The 18,419-nt window shown below is 46.2% G+C and overlaps 2 protein-coding genes across 21 annotated transcripts; both read left to right on the forward strand.

The window, feature by feature from the left end:
- Positions 1 to 5,653: 5,653 nt before the first annotated feature.
- Positions 5,654 to 6,546, forward strand: LOC125520899. The gene has a single exon (XM_048685940.1). The coding sequence runs from the start codon at positions 5,692 to 5,694 to the stop codon at positions 6,370 to 6,372; it is 681 nt and encodes a 226-aa protein (XP_048541897.1). The 5' UTR covers positions 5,654 to 5,691; the 3' UTR covers positions 6,373 to 6,546.
- Positions 6,547 to 10,033: 3,487 nt separating this feature from the next.
- On the forward strand, positions 10,034 to 15,774 carry LOC125521401. 20 transcript variants are annotated; one of them, XR_007289248.1, is made up of 9 exons: positions 10,798 to 11,153; positions 11,229 to 11,300; positions 11,824 to 11,867; positions 11,955 to 13,206; positions 13,606 to 13,722; positions 14,452 to 14,584; positions 14,903 to 15,100; positions 15,285 to 15,339; positions 15,478 to 15,774. XR_007289248.1 is itself a non-coding variant. In XM_048686459.1 (8 exons), the coding sequence occupies exons 1-5, from the start codon at positions 10,959 to 10,961 to the stop codon at positions 13,004 to 13,006; spliced, it is 432 nt and encodes a 143-aa protein (XP_048542416.1). In that variant the 5' UTR covers positions 10,798 to 10,958; the 3' UTR covers positions 13,007 to 13,206; positions 13,606 to 13,722; positions 14,452 to 14,584; positions 14,903 to 15,774. The 20 variants fall into 20 exon arrangements, 2 of the variants coding, with proteins under 2 accessions (XP_048542416.1, XP_048542415.1); XR_007289249.1 differs by having other exon boundaries at positions 14,903 to 14,975; positions 15,062 to 15,149; positions 15,285 to 15,774; XR_007289251.1 differs by having other exon boundaries at positions 14,903 to 14,975; positions 15,062 to 15,100; positions 15,285 to 15,774.
- The last annotated feature ends 2,645 nt before the right edge of the window (positions 15,775 to 18,419 follow it).

The following is an 18,419-nucleotide window of genomic DNA, read 5'->3' on the forward strand; positions in this document are numbered from 1 at the left end:
TTTGTTGGGTTGCATGGATCGAGACTGGGATTTGTCACTCGGTGTGACAGAGAGATATCTCTGGGCCCTCTCGGTAATACAACATCATGAATAGCTTGCAAGCATGTGACTAATGAGTTTTATCACAGGTATCTTGTATTATGGAACGAGTAAAGAGACCTGCTCGTAACGAGATTGGACTAGGTATGGCGATACCGACGATCGAATCTCGGACAAGTAACATATCGCTGGACAAAGGGAACTGTGTATAGGATTAAATGAATCGTTGACATCGTGGTTCAAACCAATAAATATCTTCGTTGAATATGTAGGAGTTAATATTGGCATCCAGGTCCAGCTATTATTATTGAACGGGGAGGTGTCTCGGTCATGTCTGCATGTTCTCGAATGCATACAGTCACACACTTAATGTTCGGTAACGCTAGGGTAATATTGGGTTATACATATGGTGAGTCCGAAAGTAGTTCAGAGTCCTGGATGGGATCCAGGACATCACGAGGAGCTCCTAAATGGTCCAGAGGGAAAGATTTATATAATGGAAGTCATACTCAGGCTTTCGGAAAATGTTCGAGATTTTATGATATTGTAACAGGAAGGTTCTAGAAGGTTCCGGAGTGGGGCCCACCTACATGGAGGGACCCACAAGTGTAGGGGATCTATCGTAGCCTTTTCGATAAGTAAGAGTGTCAAACCCAACGAGGAGCAGAAGAAAATGATAAGCGGTTTTCAGCAAGGTATTCTCTGCAAGCACTGAAATTATCGGTAACAGATAGTTTTGTGATAAGGTAATTTGTAATGAGTAACACGTAATAAAAGTAAATAAGGTGCAACAAGATGGCCCAATCCTTTTTGTAGCAAAGGACAAGCATGGACAAACTCTTATATGAAGGAAAGCGCTCCCGAGGACACATGGGAATTATCGTCAAGCTAGTTTTCATCACGTTCATATGATTCGCGTTCAGTACTTTGATAATTTGATATGTGTGTGGACCGGTGCTTGGGTGTTGTTCTTACTTGGACAAGCATCCCACTTATGATTAACCCCCATTGCAAGCATCTGCAACTACAACAGAGGTATTAAGGTAAACCTAACCATAACATGAAACATATGGATCCAAATCAGCCCCTTACGAAGCAACGCATAAACTAGGGTTTAAGCTTCTGTCACTCTAGCAACCCATCGTCTACTTATTACTTCCCAATGCCTCCCTATAGGCCCAAACAATGGTGAAGTGTCATGTAGTCGACGTTCACATGACACCACTAGAGGTATAACAACATACATCTCATCAAAATATCAAACGAATACCAAATTCACATGACTACTAATAGCAAGATTTCTCCCATGTCCTCAGGAACAAGTGTAACTACTCACAAAGCATATTCATGTTCATAATCAGAGGGGTATTAATATGCATAATGGATCTGAACATATAATCTTCCACTAAGTAAACCAACTAGCATCAACTACAAGGAGTAATCAACACTAATAGCAACCCACAGGTACCAATCTGAGGTTTGGATACAAAGATTGGATACAAGAGATGAACTAGGTTTCAGATGAGATGGTGCTGGTGAAGATGTTGATGGAGATTGACCCCCTCCCGATGAGAGGATCGTTGGTGATGACGATGGTGATGATTTCCCCCTCCCGGAGGGAAGTTTCCCCGGCAGAACAGCTCCACCAGAGCCCTAGATTGGTTCCGCCAAGGTTCCGCCTCGTGGCGGCGGAGTTTCGTCCCGTAAGCTTGCTTATGATTTTTTCTCGGACGAAAGACCTCAAATAGCAGAAGATGAGCATCAGAGGGCCACCAGGGAGCCCACGAGGCAGGGGCGCGCCCAGGGGGGTAGGGCGCGCCCCCACCCTCATGGATGGTAGGTGGCCCCCCTCTGGTACTTCTTGCGCTCAGTATTTTTTATATATTCTGGAAATAACTTCCGTGAAGTTTCAGGACTTTTGGAGCTGTGCAAAATAGGTCTCTAATATTTGCTCCTTTTCCAGCCCAGAATCCCAGCTGCCGGCATTCTCCTTCTTCATGTAAACCTTGTAAAATAAGAGAGAATAGGCATAAGTATTGTGACATAATGTGTAATAACAACCCATAATGCAATAAATATCGATATAAAAGCATGATGCAAAATAGACGTATCACCCGCATGGACGTGGGTATTGGGCATGGCCCCACACCCCTGGTCTAGACCCCCCATAAAAGGAATAGATCATATCCCCAAGGATAAGATCAAGATCCCTAAAAAGGGATAACGATTGGTGGGGAAGGAAAGGGGTGATTTCCTTCCTCCCGCCTTGGCCAACGACCCTAGTGGCATGGAGGGCAAGCAACTAGCCCCCTCCACGCCTATATAAAGGTGGGGAGGCTTAGGGGGCAGACACCCTTCCACCCTTGGCCGTCTTTCCTTCCCGTTACTCCTTCTCCACCGCGTAGCGCTTGGCGAAGCCCTGCCAGTGTTCTGCTGCCACCACCACGTTGTCGTGCTTGCCTAGATCCCATCTACCTCTCCACCCTCCTGTTGGGAAATGCAGTATTTTCAAAAAAAATCCTACGCACACGCAAGATCTATCATGGTGATGCATAGCAACGAGAGGGGAAGAGTGTTGTCCACGTACCCTCGTAGACCGTAAGCGGAAGCGTTATGACAACGCGATTGATGTAGTCATACGTCTTCATGATTCAACCGATCCTAGTACCGAAAGTACGGCACCTCCGTGATCTGCACACGTTCGGCTCGGTGACGTCCCATGAACTCACGATCCAGCAGAGTATTGAGGGAGAGCTTCATCAGCACGACAGCGTGATGACAGTGATGATGAAGCTACCGGCGCAGGGCTTCGCCTAAGCACTACGACGATATGACCGAGGTGGATTATGGTGGAGGGGGGCACCGCACATGGCTAAGGGATCAATGATCAACTTATGTATGGGGTGCCCCCTGGCCACGTATATAAAGGATGGAGGGAGGAGGAGGCCGGTCCTCATAGGGCGCGCCCAAAGTGTGGAGTCCTACTAGGACTCCCTAGTCCTAGTAGGATTCCACCTCCCACATGGAATAGGAAAAAGGGAAGGGAGAAGGAGAAGGAAGGAAGGGGCGCCCCCTTTCCCTAGTCCAATTCTAACCAGTCCATGGGGAAGGGGCACGGCCACCCTTGAGGCCTTTCTCTCCTTTCCCGTATGGCCCATTAAGGCCCAATACGAATTTCCGTAACTCTTCGGTACTCCAAAAAATACCCGAATCACTCGGAACCTTTCCGATGTCCGAATATAGCCTTCCAATATATGGATCTTTACATCTCGACCATTTTTAGACTCCTCGTCATGTCCCCGATCTCATCCGGGACTTTGAAAAAACTTCAATTATCAAATCACATAACTCATAATACAAATCGTCATAGAACATTAAGCGTGCGGACCCTACAAGTTCGAGAACTATGTAGACATGATCGAGACTCATCCCCGGTCAATAACCAATAGCAGAACCTGGATGCTCATATTGGCTCCTACATATTCTACGAAGATCTTTATCGGTCAAACTGCATAACGATATACGTTGTTCCTTTTGTCATCGGTATGTTACTTGCCCGAGATTCGATCGTCGGTATCTCAATACCTAGTTCAATCTCGTTACCGGCAAGTCTCTTTTCTCTTTTCGTAATGCATCATCCCGTAACTAACTCATTAGTCACATTGCTTGCAAGGCTTATAGTGATGTGCATTACCGAGAGGGCCCAGAGATACCTCTCCGATACTCGAAGTGACAAATCCTAATCTTGATCTATGCCAACTCAACAAACACCATCGGAGACACCTGTAGAGCATCTTTATAATCACCCAGTTACGTTGTGACGTTTGATTGCACACAAGGTGTTCCTCCGGTATTCGGCAGTTGCATAATCTCATAGTCTGAGGAACATGTATAAGTCATGTAGAAAGCAGTAGCAATGAAACTGTAACGATCATCGCGCTAAGCTAACGGATGGGTCAAGTCAATCACATCATCCTCTAATGATGTGATCCTGCTTATCAAATGACAACTCTTTGTCCATGGCTAGGAAACTTAACCATCTTTGATTAACGAGCTAGTCAAGTAGAGGCATACTAGTGATACTCTGTTTGTTTATGTATTCACACATGCACTAAGTTTCCGGTTAATACAATTCTAACATGAATAATAAACATTTATCATGATATAAGGAAATATAAATAATAACTTTATTATTGCCTATAGGGCATATTTCCTTCACCTCCCTTGCTGGATCAAGAAGGCGGTGACGTCAACGAGCCGTGCGTGTGCACATCTCAGAGGTGCCTTTCATTTGGTACTCGGATCGGATTGGATCGCGAAGGAGTACGATTACGCCAACCACGATATCTAGATCGATAACTCTTTCGGTATACAAGGGTATATATACGCACCCCCCTCTCGTTGCTAGCATCTCCATAGGATAGACCTTGGGTGTTTTGTAGATATTTTTTTTTGTTTTCCATGCATGTTCCCTATCTGTGGCAGCGGCGGAGGACGGGAGGGGAAATATGGACGGATAGGGTTTTGGTGCCGGCGGTATTCTTAAATAGCCGAAGGGCACTACACGGCCTGCCAGAGTAGCGCCACGCAACGCCATAGGTTCGACGTAGGAGACGAGTTTCAGACCATCAGGTTTCGGGGTGTTTCTGTGTAGGACCCTATCGCCGGTCTGACGTGGCAAACGCGCCCATGCCTCTCCATATCCGTCCCGTATTGGGGTTGGATATGAGAGGTGCCGGGCAGCCTGGGTGTGTGAAGCCTGTTTGAGGCGCTCGTCTAGATCGATTTTTTTGACCGGCCATTGAACGGACCGTCCGCCCGAATGTTTGAGGGGGGTTTGAGGTGTCCTGCTGTAGATGCTGTAATATGGATTTGAGAAGTGAAGTTTGAGATATGTAATTGCAATGGACCAAAAATAAGTGTTGACCGGTCATTGTCTACAAACACGTCCGAACCAGTCCGCCAAGTTTGAGGAGCAGATTTTGCTAGGTTCAGCTGCTCTTAGCCTTGACTGATTTTTCTCTCACTTGCATTGATTAGTCGAGCCCACGGGCCACGGCCGAAGACAGTTCTGCTGGAAAGTCTAGTGCCGATGCTGATGGCCCGCCGGATCACCAGGACAAGGATCTGGATTTTTCTTAAAAAAAAACTCGGTACAGACACGCTCATAAAAACATATATACGTGCATCTATATAAATGCACACATGTACATCCTACCTCTCTGGCACTAGGGAGTACTCCTAGTAGAGACTGTTATCTTACATAAGGGGTGCTTTTTTATTTAGCTTGGAATATAGGGTACACTTCGAAAAATCTAAAGACCACATAAAAACTCTTCGCCGGAAGACCTAACACGTACGCACTGACTGAAATTCGAACGGTCAAGCACGGCACAAGGACTTCCTGGGATTGGAAAAACATTGTGCAAGGAAGCTTCCAGGATTTAGCTTCCTCGCAGTTTCGCGAATTCATTGGCACCGCGCGTTTGGCACAGTCGTCCAAAGATAAGTCAAAGCAAGTTTGGCCATGTTGGAAAGAACACGTCAAGCTGCATGGTTCACTAGTACGTACCACGCACGCACCGGTGCTGCCTATAAATTGAGCTGCCCAGCACACCACGTAGCACTCACCAAAGCACCCAGACGAGCGAGATGAAGATTTCCATCGCCCTCCTCCTCCTGGCCCTGGCAGCCACGGCGGGCGCCGTCACATTCGACGTGACGAACGAGGCGTCGAGCACGGCCGGCGGCCAGCGGTTCGACCAGGAGTACGGCGCCGACTACGCCAAGCAGGTGCTGTCCGACGCGTCCTCCTTCACCTGGGGCATCTTCAACCAGCCGGACCCCTCCGACCGTAGGCCCGCCGACGGCGACACCGTCACCCTCGCCGTCCGCGACACGGACGGCATCGCCGCCACCAGCGGCAGCACCGTGGAGCTCAGCGCCCGCTACGTCGGCGGCATCACCGGCGACGACCTCAAGGAGCAGGTGACGGGGGTGCTGTACCACGAGGTGGCGCACGTGTGGCAGTGGGGGCTGCAGGACTACGGCGCGCACTCGGGGGTCTTCGAGGGCATCGCGGACTACGTGCGGCTCAAGGCCGGGTACGTGCCGGGGCACTGGGTGAAGGAGGGCGGCGGCGACCGGTGGGATCAGGGGTACGACGTGACGGCCAGGTTCCTGGACTACTGTGACTCGCTCAAGCCCGGCTTCGTGGCGGAGATGAACGGCAAGCTCAAGGACGGCTACAGCGACGACTACTTCGTGCAGATCCTGGGGAAGAGCGTGGACCAGCTGTGGAGCGACTACAAGGCCAAGTATCCTGGGGTGTAGTTATGTTTTTTTGGGGGTAAAAATAGTGATTCAAAAATAGTTACGTTGTCGTGAGCTGAATCACGTTGTACGTACATAAGCAGGTGGGCTTATTGCGGGACTGTGGTATTGTCTACCGCGGTACGTATTATGTATTGCCTGACCTAATGGAATAAAATTTGGTACTTCACTGCCTATGTACGTTGCTGTAAAGTGGGTGTTAAGAATCAGTTAGTGACAAAGGTTATGTAGAAGTAATAATAAAGTAAATTAAATTAAGTATGCTTCAGTATCTCTTAAACTTTTATCACAAATATCGATGTGAATCAATGGTTTGGATTAGAACTACCACGGGTAGATTGGCCCTTTTTAAATAATCCCCCCCCCCCATCTCGACAGAAACAACGTCCTTGTCGACAGGGTTCTCTTTTACAGACATTTCTCGACAATCGATAATATATTAATATCAAGATGATATCAGTTACACCCGGTCTATGCAATGACACAATATCAAGACAAAGTTGAGATATTAAGGATGCACACAACAACAAAAAATTGAAAAGAAGAAGAAATAAATGAACGAAGAAAACCGACGCGGCCAACACACTTGCAACTGCCGGATCCAACCACTAAGGGTGAGGTATTGGGTTTTTCAACCAGAGAGAGCCTGCCTACGCAACTCCAAAGCAATGTCTTCAACAAAAACATGATGCATAAATACAGCCATTGCCAAGTGCAACCATCAAAAGTTGGATCTAGTGGTTTCACCCCAGAGCTCGAGATCTAGTGCTCTAAGAGCATCCACCAAGCTGACATCATCACCTAGGTTAGTAACTTCAGATTATAAATCATATGCACAAATTCTCCAGGTATATTTTGCTATCAAACAATGGAATTATAACTGATTGACACATAAAAATATTTAATTAATTGACATCATTTGTTTCCTTGCCATCCTCTCTTGGTTAATCCTTATCTCAGTCAGAAACAAAACCTAATCACAAAAGAGTCCTGATCTTCAGAGGCACCTTCATTTTCTACAAATAATTTTATGGGAAATGGACATCAACCATTTTCGTTCTTGTAAAAAGATCTATCGGTGAAACCTTTTTGTTATGTAGGACATGCAGTCCTCCCATTGTCTTTCTAAAACAATATATCCCCCGCCCATTGTTCAAGACACTGGCCACAAAAATCCTAGTGTCTCCACATCTATTCTAAAATCTAGGATAACTTTTTATATGGTCAAGTCGACCTCAGTAGGGGAGCGGCAACAACGGCGCGTCGACGTCTCATTCTTGTGGCAATAGTGGTCGTTTGATGGTCTCGAAATCTTGATGTAATTTTTATTATCTTTGAGATGCTTTGTACTTCCGGTGAACTTTTATAATAAATCTGATCCTTTTCACAACAAAAAATCTAGGACAACTTTGAAGCACCTTTTAACCAAAATTAGGCCATCGTTGCTTGTTTGCATCTCCAGTTCGACTGTAATGATCATTGACACAAGTATTGAACATTGCATGATACATAACATGGAGGAATCATCTTAGTGAGGGGGGGATCCGAACCACTCATACCCACCAGGTCAGCAAGGATCGGTTGCCGATCACATGACATCAAAACGTGTGAACCATCAGTAACTGAAACCAAATTGAAGGGTAAAGAAGACATTTATTTATAAATGCAACAATGGCTTAGAATTTGTTCCATCTTGCATCTCATTGTCGTCAATAAACAATAACATCCAAAACATAGAGAAAAGAAGAGGGCCAATAATAGCGGAGGGATCAATAGTAAGTTCAGTTAGCCCATATATGGTCAAGCAAAGCTATGCAATCACTGTGTAGTTACATTGAAGTGTAATGACAGGGTAGAATGGAGATACAACAAACATCATAGAAGTCTTCTAACATGCTACCAGGTACGAACTATGTATTTGTTCTTATAATTTCTACCGCAAGGTGTATGTCGTTTACTGATACATCATACGAGCTCATTGACGCATTGAAATTAAGGATAAATCATTCAACTGGAAACAGCCAAAAAAATCGACAAAGGGTGGAAACAGCCAAATGGGTGGTGTCTTCTCATTCAGACCAGATTCAATAGATAAAAGCATACATTAAGTTGAAGTTTAGTAATGTTAGATTTAAGAAGATGGTGTTAAATCAATGGGTGCATTTTTTCGATTGCATATACTGCACATATGTGATAACCCTCGCCGTGTCTCGTAATTTGAAAAATTAATGTGAAACATAGCATTTCTAGATTCATGTATTGCAATATATCCTAAGATATGTACTAAATTGTGAATATGAAGTGGTAGATTGACTTGTCATAGCAAGGCAATCAGGCGATTGATGCTCACAACACTGACAACATACATACATATATGCCGGCAACATACCTTATTTCTCAAATAATAGTGACTAAGTTAAAGGTTTATCACCAACCCTCATCAACTCATTCTATTACCGAAATGGAAATAAAAGCATTTACCAGATTCTCACATCGTGCTACAAAATTGATGAAGGTAGATAGACCATATTGTAGTTCTATCGTTCCTTGAGACTAAAAATAGTCTACTCCCTATATAACAAGCTAGCTCTACTTCATGTTATACGATCAACTCACCCAACACAATTTTCCAGAACAAAATGTGCCACGCAACTAAATAGATGAATCACACAATGGACAAAGCAATGGAATCAACATTAGCTCATCTTGGCATGCATTCTAGGGTTTGTTTGGATTGAGGCCCACTCCGCCCTACCAAAATTTTGGCATGACCAAGCAAAGGCATGAGAAGAACATTGGTTACTATACATTGTTTGGTTTGTAGCCATAGAGCCTACCTAAAAGTCGGCAAAATGGTAGGCTACCATTTGGTTTGTCGCCAAATGACTCACCAAACATTTGGCAATTCACGTCGGATAATGTTCTTTTGCCTTCAAATTCAAATTTTAGTTCATGACCAACCAATTAAACATTATATAGTGTACTCAATAATAATATTGTGAATGGACTGAAATTAACTACAACACACAGTGGGACTTAATAATAAGATTCAAAGTGGACTGATGTTTCAGATTGACATAGTTCACACAAATTCTTATATACCATGCCCATTCAGGAAACAAAATTAAACTGAAGTCCAAATTCTAAGTAACCCTTTGCCTCAGCATGCTCACAGAGCCAAAAGGAGAACAAGCACAGATAGAACCATCTACCTCAATATGTCCATCTCGAATAATGTATAATGTATAATTATATAAGCTATTAAGATGGATGACTATCGACATAAAGGGAGAACAATGATACTCCTAATGAGCAACGATATACAACAATACAGAGGTTGGTAAAAGCACAATGGTGATTTAAAAATATTCTGGTGAATTGAACATATAAATCCTCAAGAACTGCTAGGCAGGAGGAAGCCATCCACGTCGCCCCGTATAGCGCTGTGCTACCGCGTGTAAATTCGCCCCGTATAGCGCTGTGCCACCGCGTGTAAAATCGATGTCCTCCCAGGGGTATTTTCATCATTTCACGCATTGAACATATAAAGGCCAGGCAACGCAATGAGCGAGCAGAACGAAGCCAACCCATGACCTAATCCGCTACCAACCGTAGAAGCCTCCTCCTCTGCTGCTGCCGTCGCCTCTCCTCTCCTCCACTTCTCTCCTCCTCCCGTCGAAGACCCAACGCGTGGTCGATGTTGCCACTCGCCCCTCTCCTTCTCCCGCGTCTTCGACCCCGCCCTCGCGATCTCCCGATGCTCTGTCGAGTGGAGAAGAGGGGTGCGGCAGAGAAGGAGACCGGAGGATGGCGATGGGGGAAGGAGCAGCAGGGTTGGAGCACCCTGGCCATCGTCCCCATCCCCAATGCCTCCCCCGCTTCCTCCGCACCTCGCCCCGTTCCCCTCCTTCCCTGCTCTCCACTACGCCTCCTCCTCTCCTTCAGTTTTCTCTTCGGCGACGCTGCCAAAGAAAGTGCACACGGGCGGTGGATCCGTGCCGGAGAAGGGCGGCGGCGACTGCGCTCCGGTCGTGGTGGGGTGCAGCCGCCGGGAAGATAAAGTAGGTCCCCCGCCCGTCTCCGCCTCTCACCGCGCCCTTGCTTGTTGGTTGGCTGATGAGGAATGCTGGATGCAGGGTGAGGACTTGTTGGTGAGCTGCTACTACATCGAATGCGACATGAACGAGTTCGTAATATTGCCAGCGCAGGTGAACTACCTATCTGCTTAACTGCTCTTATTAATTCCTTAAGTGAATATTCTGTCATTGGCTGCTTTTCTATGCTGCTAATGCGTTTGTCTGAACTGAACCCGACCTAATCCGCTACCAACCGTAGAAGCCTCCTCCTCTGCTGCTGCCGTCGCCTCTCCTCTCCTCCACTTCTCTCCTCCTCCCGTCGAAGACCCAACGCGTGGTCGATGTTGCCACTCTCCCCTCTCCTTCTCCCGCGTCTTCGACCCCGCCCTCGCGATCTCCCGATGCTCTGTCGAGTGGAGAAGAGGGGTGCGGCAGAGAAGGAGACCGGAGGATGGCGATGGGGGAAGGAGCAGCAGGGTTGGAGCACCCTGGCCATCGTCCCCATCCCCAATGCCTCCCCCGCTTCCTCCGCACCTCGCCCCGTTCCCCTCCTTCCCTGCTCTCCACTACGCCTCCTCCTCTCCTTCAGTTTTCTCTTCGGCGACGCTGCCAAAGAAAGTGCACACGGGCGGTGGATCCGTGCCGGAGAAGGGCGGCGGCGACTGCGCTCCGGTCGTGGTGGGGTGCAGCTGCCGGGAAGATAAAGTAGGTCCCCCGCCCGTCTCCGCCTCTCACCGCGCCCTTGCTTGTTGGTTGGCTGATGAGGAATGCTGGATGCAGGGTGAGGACTTGTTGGTGAGCTGCTACTACATCGAATGCGACATGAACGAGTTCGTAATATTGCCAGCGCAGGTGAACTACCTATCTGCTTAACTGCTCTTATTAATTCCTTAAGTGAATATTCTGTCATTGGCTGCTTTTCTATGCTGCTAATGCGTTTGTCTGAACTAAACCCGGCGATGCATTATCAGAGGATCCTTCTTTGATTTCTTTATAAATAATCTGATAATCATATACTCCATCTGTCCCATAATATAAGAGCATTTTTGACACTCGGCCAGAGCAATAGTTTGTCTATACTGAATTCGCTTGTCTGAAATCATTCAGTAACATTTCTTAGCTGAATATTCTGTCATTCGCTGCTTACTGTGGTGTTAGTTAGTTTGTCTAAACTGAATCTGGTGATGCATTATCTGAACCCGCTTTCATGTCTCTCTACACATGGTCATACAATAATTCCTTGATTGAATTCTGATTAAACAATTGCCTACTCTGTTTGGTTTGATTGGGATACCCTCATGGATAAAAGGTAGTATTTTATTGATTGGAGCACTCTGTTTGTAAAATGACAGTCTCTCATGTTCCTACTCCACAGCTGTATTCCAACACCCCTTCAGACTTCGATTTCAAGCTTGAAAGGTGAGCTTACTGCCATGGTTTATTTCTCTTCCTTGCTAATGTTTAGTCCATATCAAATTGCTCAGTTCTAAACTTCACCTTCTACAGTCTAGCACAAGAATTCGGCTCCCTGTCTGAATTCGCGGAGCATCTTGCTGCCAACGTTGACATTGTCTTCCCGGTGATACATGGGAAATTTTGTGAAGGTGATGGTATTCAGGTTCGAAGTTACCAACGAATATTAAATATGCTTTACATGCAAGAGCAAATTATGCTGGTGCCACAGTGCATGCTTGCAGGTATTAGTGCGCTTGATTTGGCACGAACTGGCATGTAATGCTGAATGTGTCTTGGTTCTTTTATAAGAATCCCACATTGTTGCTGCTTTCTGTTGATGATAAGACGCTAACACCTACCAAATGGCTGCGCTCCGGTCATGGTGGGGTGCAGCCGCCGGGAAGATAAAGTAGGTCTGCTGCCCGTCTCCGCCTCTCACCGCGCCCTTGCTGCCTCCATGGCCAAGCGCACGTTTTTTTTCTCTGTCCCTCCATGGCGCTCGTTACCGGCGGGATACATTTGACACTATCTTCAAATCCAGTTTATTTGACATGTGTTTGAAATGTATATTTAGCATAAAGATAATACTGCATTTCCTTAGGGACCTTAGTTTTGGCTCTGTTCTTGCTCATATTATAAGTAAAATATTAATACTTTGTGTCTCCGGCCAGTTCTTGATCAAAGGAAGATGCATTAACAATTCGTGTCTCCAACCGGTTTAGATCATAGGAAACTATGGCATAATGCACTGCTGAATTTTCTTGTTAGTGCTCACTGACAATATTTGTTCTCATGTACGGTAATGCCTTCCGGTTAAACTAGGAATTAGTTCATTATTGAAAGGTTCAATCTGCATTTTTTTTGCTTCATTCATTTTTGTTCTATTTATTTTGAATAGAAAACCATCTTTGGTATGCTTAGATAGGGCTTATTTAATACAGTACAAGCAAAATTGGAAGTAATAGCAAACCAGCCATGAAAAGTTTGAGAGACCATGCAAACCACAAGAAATGATGTGCTCCTGTTATTTTGCCATGATCTTGTGGCCCAATTCCAAGGCTCTATCAACTAATGTTAGCTACTTGCTTCTTTAGATGCCTTAATTAGAGCCAGCAAGGAAGATGGCTCGGCCCTGCCACCGATGCCCACCGGCCACTTCCGTCAGGCTCCGTCGTGGGAGGGGGCGCACCATTTTTGGGTGTTCCTTCCTACAGCTATCTTGACCATTTGCTCTGGAAGGAGTAATTCAACTCAGGAAGAACAAATAATTTGAGACTTTTTGTCTTTCCTACGATCTGTTCAGGTTGATCATTCTTTTTTTATCCTGTCATTTTTTTTATTTTCTTTGGCAGTGTATCTGGGTTATTTCTTTTTTCTGGAGCTTGGGCATATTGGTTGTCTTGTTGGCTCTTTTTACTAGCAGTCTTTCCTTTTCAGTTTATGGGAGAGATTACTAGCTTACATATATAGTTTAGTTATTAAGTTTCTACGTAAGTTCAGCCTCAGAGTACAGATTTTGTATCTATTGCTTATTTAATCAATTGAGATCTATTCTCTCCGGTTCATATAGTATGTTAGCATTTAACTTGGAAACTGTATGCTTACTTCAAAATTGGAATGTGACTTTTGCTTGCTGATAGATTCAGTTATGGCATGGTTGCCTACTACTCAAAATGATTTTATAGCGTATCATAAATTTCAGGAACTGTATCACAACAGATCATTGGCATTGTAGCTTCAGTGGACATGTATGCTGAATATCCCCTCACTGGACAAGATTGGATTTTAGTGTATACAAGCCCTCCTCTCAGCTGCTAAGGTAGTTCTTCTTTCTCATTATCAATAAATAAGTTGGTTATAAAATATGCTTGAAGATTGCAATACAGAGAGATTACTTGGCAGACTAAAATAATTGGGAGCTTCTGATTGGACCCTTCAAGCAATAGTGTTGTTAATACGTTAATTATTAGATTATGTTACTAGAATAATTATTGGAGACACACACATGCACACACACACACACAAACACACAATTATGTCCGTTCATGTATTATATCCTTATATGCAAACTAATTTTTTTCCTTATACACAGAGACCTATGTTCTATGCTGGATGCATATTTTTGCACCCCTTTTGAAATTATTATGGTGCATCTATGATATACCTAGCTTGTACTCATTCCAACTGAAGGGGTGTGTCTTTAATTTTCCTTTTAAGAAGAAACCTTCTGCAGTGATATGTCTCTATATTGGCAAATGATTATGATAGAAATACCAGGAAACTAATTGGAACTCATAAAGCTCATGAGCATCACGGATGCCAGGTTCACCTTTTTTCTTTTCTTTATCTTACTCAGAGCCCAGTGTGATAAATTTTATTTTGTGTCTCAACTTTTGGTATCACAAAGCAAGGATGAACCCCCTAATCATACCGCACCTTTAACTACATTATTTGTTGTGCTATTGTGGATGTACCTACCAGATATTTGAATAAACTTTAGCCATTCAATATACATACCAGGAAATTTAGACGCTCTTGTTCGTCACAGGCATAAACACCTTACTGCAAATGTTCTTCGTGTCTCGCCTCCCCGTCGTGATGGGTGGCTCCTACAGCTTCGCCATGCCAACCATCTCCATCATCTTGGCTGGACGCTACGACATGTGGGAGATCCTCACGAGGTACTTACTACCCAGCAGAATTGACTTCTTATCACATAAGAGTTGTTGTACGCAAGCTAAGAAATTTGTGTCACTGCAATAGATAAAACTGGTTCTTTACTGTTTGTTGATGTTTTATTTGTGAAATTTGATTACTACTATTTTGATCTTGAGAAGAACATGGCAGCACCTACAGATTAAACAACCACTATATCTCTACTTATTAGCTTCATGATGTGTTATTGCTTCTAGATAGACATGTCTATTTCTTTCGCTGTCATTGCACAAACTTTTTTATTGTGTATACTGCAATGTTGAGCTTTCAATTCTTTTACCCAGTTTAACACATATTGGAGGGTGGGAGGATATACCGGTGCAATGGATGAACCAAGACTACCAAGAGGTCAATTGCGTGAGTATATGCCAACTATCTGATACATATGGCATGAGACTGACGCCCCTTAGTTCCTCCCTGAATGTTTGCTTGTTGACTGTCAGGTCTTCTTTCATCGGAAATTGTTGTGCACTGATAATTTTGTTAGTTCTCACCCTCCTATTCAAACAGAATTCAAGCATATTACGTGATGTATGTATATAAGAAGCTTAGTCGTGTGTCAGGCTTTGCAAATAAAACTTAGAGCTCAAGTAGTTCAGAATCATACTGAATATCGCTTATCATGTATCTATAATAACAAGCATAACTGACTATGATTTTTTTTAGGATATTATTTTCAGATTTAAGGAAAGGAAACCTGGCAGAGTTTCAGGGAAGTGGAGTGAGTTCCCTATTTACATTTAAATTGTACTCCCTTCCTTCTTGAAAAGAAGGCATATCAGTTTTGGTCAAAGTCAAACAATGTATTGGTTTGCTCTTTTGCTACATGTTCTTAAATTATTGCATGATGCATCTCTAGGCGGTGAGACCAGAAGCTGGGTGATCAAAGCAACTACATGATGCATCTCTGTCTATGTAGCTGCTTACCATAAGCTGGGTGATCAAAGCAATCTACATGATGCATCTCTGTCTATGTAGCTTTACTTAGCATAAACTGATCTTAATGACTTTGTTTAAACCTATGAGCCTACCATCTATGTAGCTTCATACCATCTGTATAATGTGTCCCTTCCTATCTACTTCCCTTGTGTATCACATTGTAACGAAGCATTTATGTACCAGCAGTAAAGACTTGGGTGTCTGAATATTCTTACAATACTTGGCTCCCTCTCGGCCTTTGCGCCATTGGCGCAATGAGTCATCTAGTTAGTAAAAAAGGACAGGGGACTTCAAGTAATCAGATGCATGTGAACTTCAAAACATGGACTAAATGGGGCATGAGTGAGAATTTAGAACACAGGAAAGGGGATTGGTGTAGGGTTGAGGAGGCTTCGGATGCTGAGCTTTTTTGCAGGGGTACGAATGGTGTATTACTCAAGAGCAAAGAACTTTATCCCTACACAAACTAGGGATATTGTCTGGCCCGGATTGGATCCAAACAACAGCGTGCTCCTCTGTCCGGCCGAAGTTAGCAAGAACATGGCTAGTTTTATTTTGCTCCCTAGAAATATGAGTAAACACACACTCTCTTTCACCCATGAGGCTCTTCACCTCTGTCACAACCATGGGGTACATCGATATGTCCAGTGCGTTGGAGTTTATCAGTTGTACCGCCTATAGGCTATCACATTCAACAATAATTGGCAAGGTGGTCCACTGATGAGCGAGAGACCTTCCATGCATCCACCCAACTCGGCATGAAGAGCATTAGGGCGGGACCATAGCGACCTGCACGCCGAAAAAATGATGATTCCGTGTGCTTGGTCGCTGCTTGGCCACCGGGCTGCCATGGGCGTTCCTTGGTGTGCTGCAGGTGGCGGCGGTGGTGGGCCGTGGCCGCTGCTTGGTGTGCGACATGCGGTGGAGGGCCATGGCGACATGCGTGGTAGCGGCGGCGACGGCCACGGGGTTGGAGGAGGCAGCCATGGCGGCCCGGTGGTCGTGACGGTGGCAGAAAGGAGATCGAGCAGGCAGCGAGGCAGCGGAAACCTTCCGGATGACGGTTGAGCCTTCACGCGGCTGCTTTTGGATTTGCTAACAAGTGATAAAAAATTTGCATCACTTGGTGCCCTATTTTACATAAAATAGTCGAATAATTTTTTTTTGCATCTACATTATCTATTAGAGCATCGTTTTTATTCCTTGGTGGTGTAAAAATATGTTATTCTTGTATCTATAACATCTAACGAAGATGCTCTAAGATGCTTAGCTTCTTATGTGGTGCAACTCAGTCAACAACGACAAGCCGACAAGGAATGTCTAGAAGCATTGGCCGCTACCGGAGTAGTGTAGATCGATGCCGAAACACCGTCATCCCACCTAGCGCAAACTCTCATTGTCGGGGATTGGGTGCGACATATGCCAATGGATGGCTTATCATGGTGGGAGCGAGTAGAACGTCGCCGGTGCCTGGAAGCGGGATGAGGCGTAGACACGAACGCCGGCGTACTTTACCCAGGTTCGGGGCTCTTCTAGAAGATAACACCCCTAGTCCTGTTCTGTGGGGTCTCCGCATGATCACTAAGGCACTAGTGAGTACAATGGTGCTCCTCGAGCTGTATGCTAGAGGTAGAAGAAGGCAGCCACGCTCTCTCCTTCCTCTAGGTATGAGTCTAGTTCTAATAGGTTGGGAACCCTTTGCATGGGTGCCCTGGGGGTTTTATATAGTCCTACCCCCTAGGGATACATTGGTAATCTGGCCGGGTGTAGGACCCGGCTTTCAGCGTCTCTGGTCGCCAGCTTCTCCGCCGGCTGCCGGGGCCCGCCGCCTGGTGGACCCCGTCGACTGGTCTGGTACGGAGGCAACAGGCCGCTCCCGCCGCTCGCGTGTCTTGCCGGCCGCTGGTTACTGTAGCCGTGGTGCTAATGACGCATGCTTGGTCAGGGGAGCGTGGCTACAGTCCCACCGCCTGGTGGAAGATCACTGTAGCCACTCCGGGTCTCATCTGGTTAATGGTGAGCGGACCTCGAGGGAGGAACGGGCTGCCTGCCGGGAGCCGGCCTCCCTCAGGTTCGACTGGTCCGGCCTCTGCCGACTCCCGGGCTCTCGCTGCCCAGTAGGGCCCGCCGCCTGCAGGCCATACCAACAGGTCGTCGTGGGAACAGGGCCTCGCCTGCCAGCAGGGACGTCAAGGAAGGAGTGGCAACAGTGCCACGTACAGGCAGAGATCTCCGTCTGTACGGAGTACTGTGGCCACGTCCGGCCCTGGATATGGGGGGGATGGGCTACACTGTAGCCTCACCCCGTCTCGTCTTCCTAAATGGGAGCGCAGACTCCGAGGACGCGGTGGGCCGCCTGCCAGGAGCCGGCTTCTCCGGAGGTTGCCAGCGGGAAGTCAGCCCGTCTTGGAGCCGCCTTCTTGAACTCGGCCGCCTTCCGGCAGCCGGCCGCTTGGGACAGCCGGCCACCATAAGGCGCCACTTCTTCTTGATGTCTTGAGGGGTGCAGCCAGCCCCGATGTCTTGAAAGGCTCAGGGACTCAGGTTAGGCTACCCGTGGCCCATTACTCCGACAGCAGTCCCCGAAGCTGGTGAGGCGTCGCAGCTGATCAGCCGCGAAGCCTCAACAGTTTCCTTCTCCGAGTGCTCTGGTCTTGAAGCTTCATCCGACTACCAGCGCGCCACGTGGAGGGAGTCGGCCACGACCAGTCGGACTTGACCGAAAACTTCGAACGCAACGGCGAGAACCAAGTGGCGTACTAGCGAAGCCTCCAGGCCCGCCGCCTGCCGTGGGCATGCCACTTGGCGCCAACCAACCGGGCCAGCCTGCCAGCCCACGCGTGTGATGGGACGTGACAGCAG

The sequence above is a fragment of the Triticum urartu genome, chromosome 7, assembly GCF_003073215.2.
Source record: "Triticum urartu cultivar G1812 chromosome 7, Tu2.1, whole genome shotgun sequence".
NCBI lineage: Eukaryota > Viridiplantae > Streptophyta > Magnoliopsida > Poales > Poaceae > Triticum > Triticum urartu.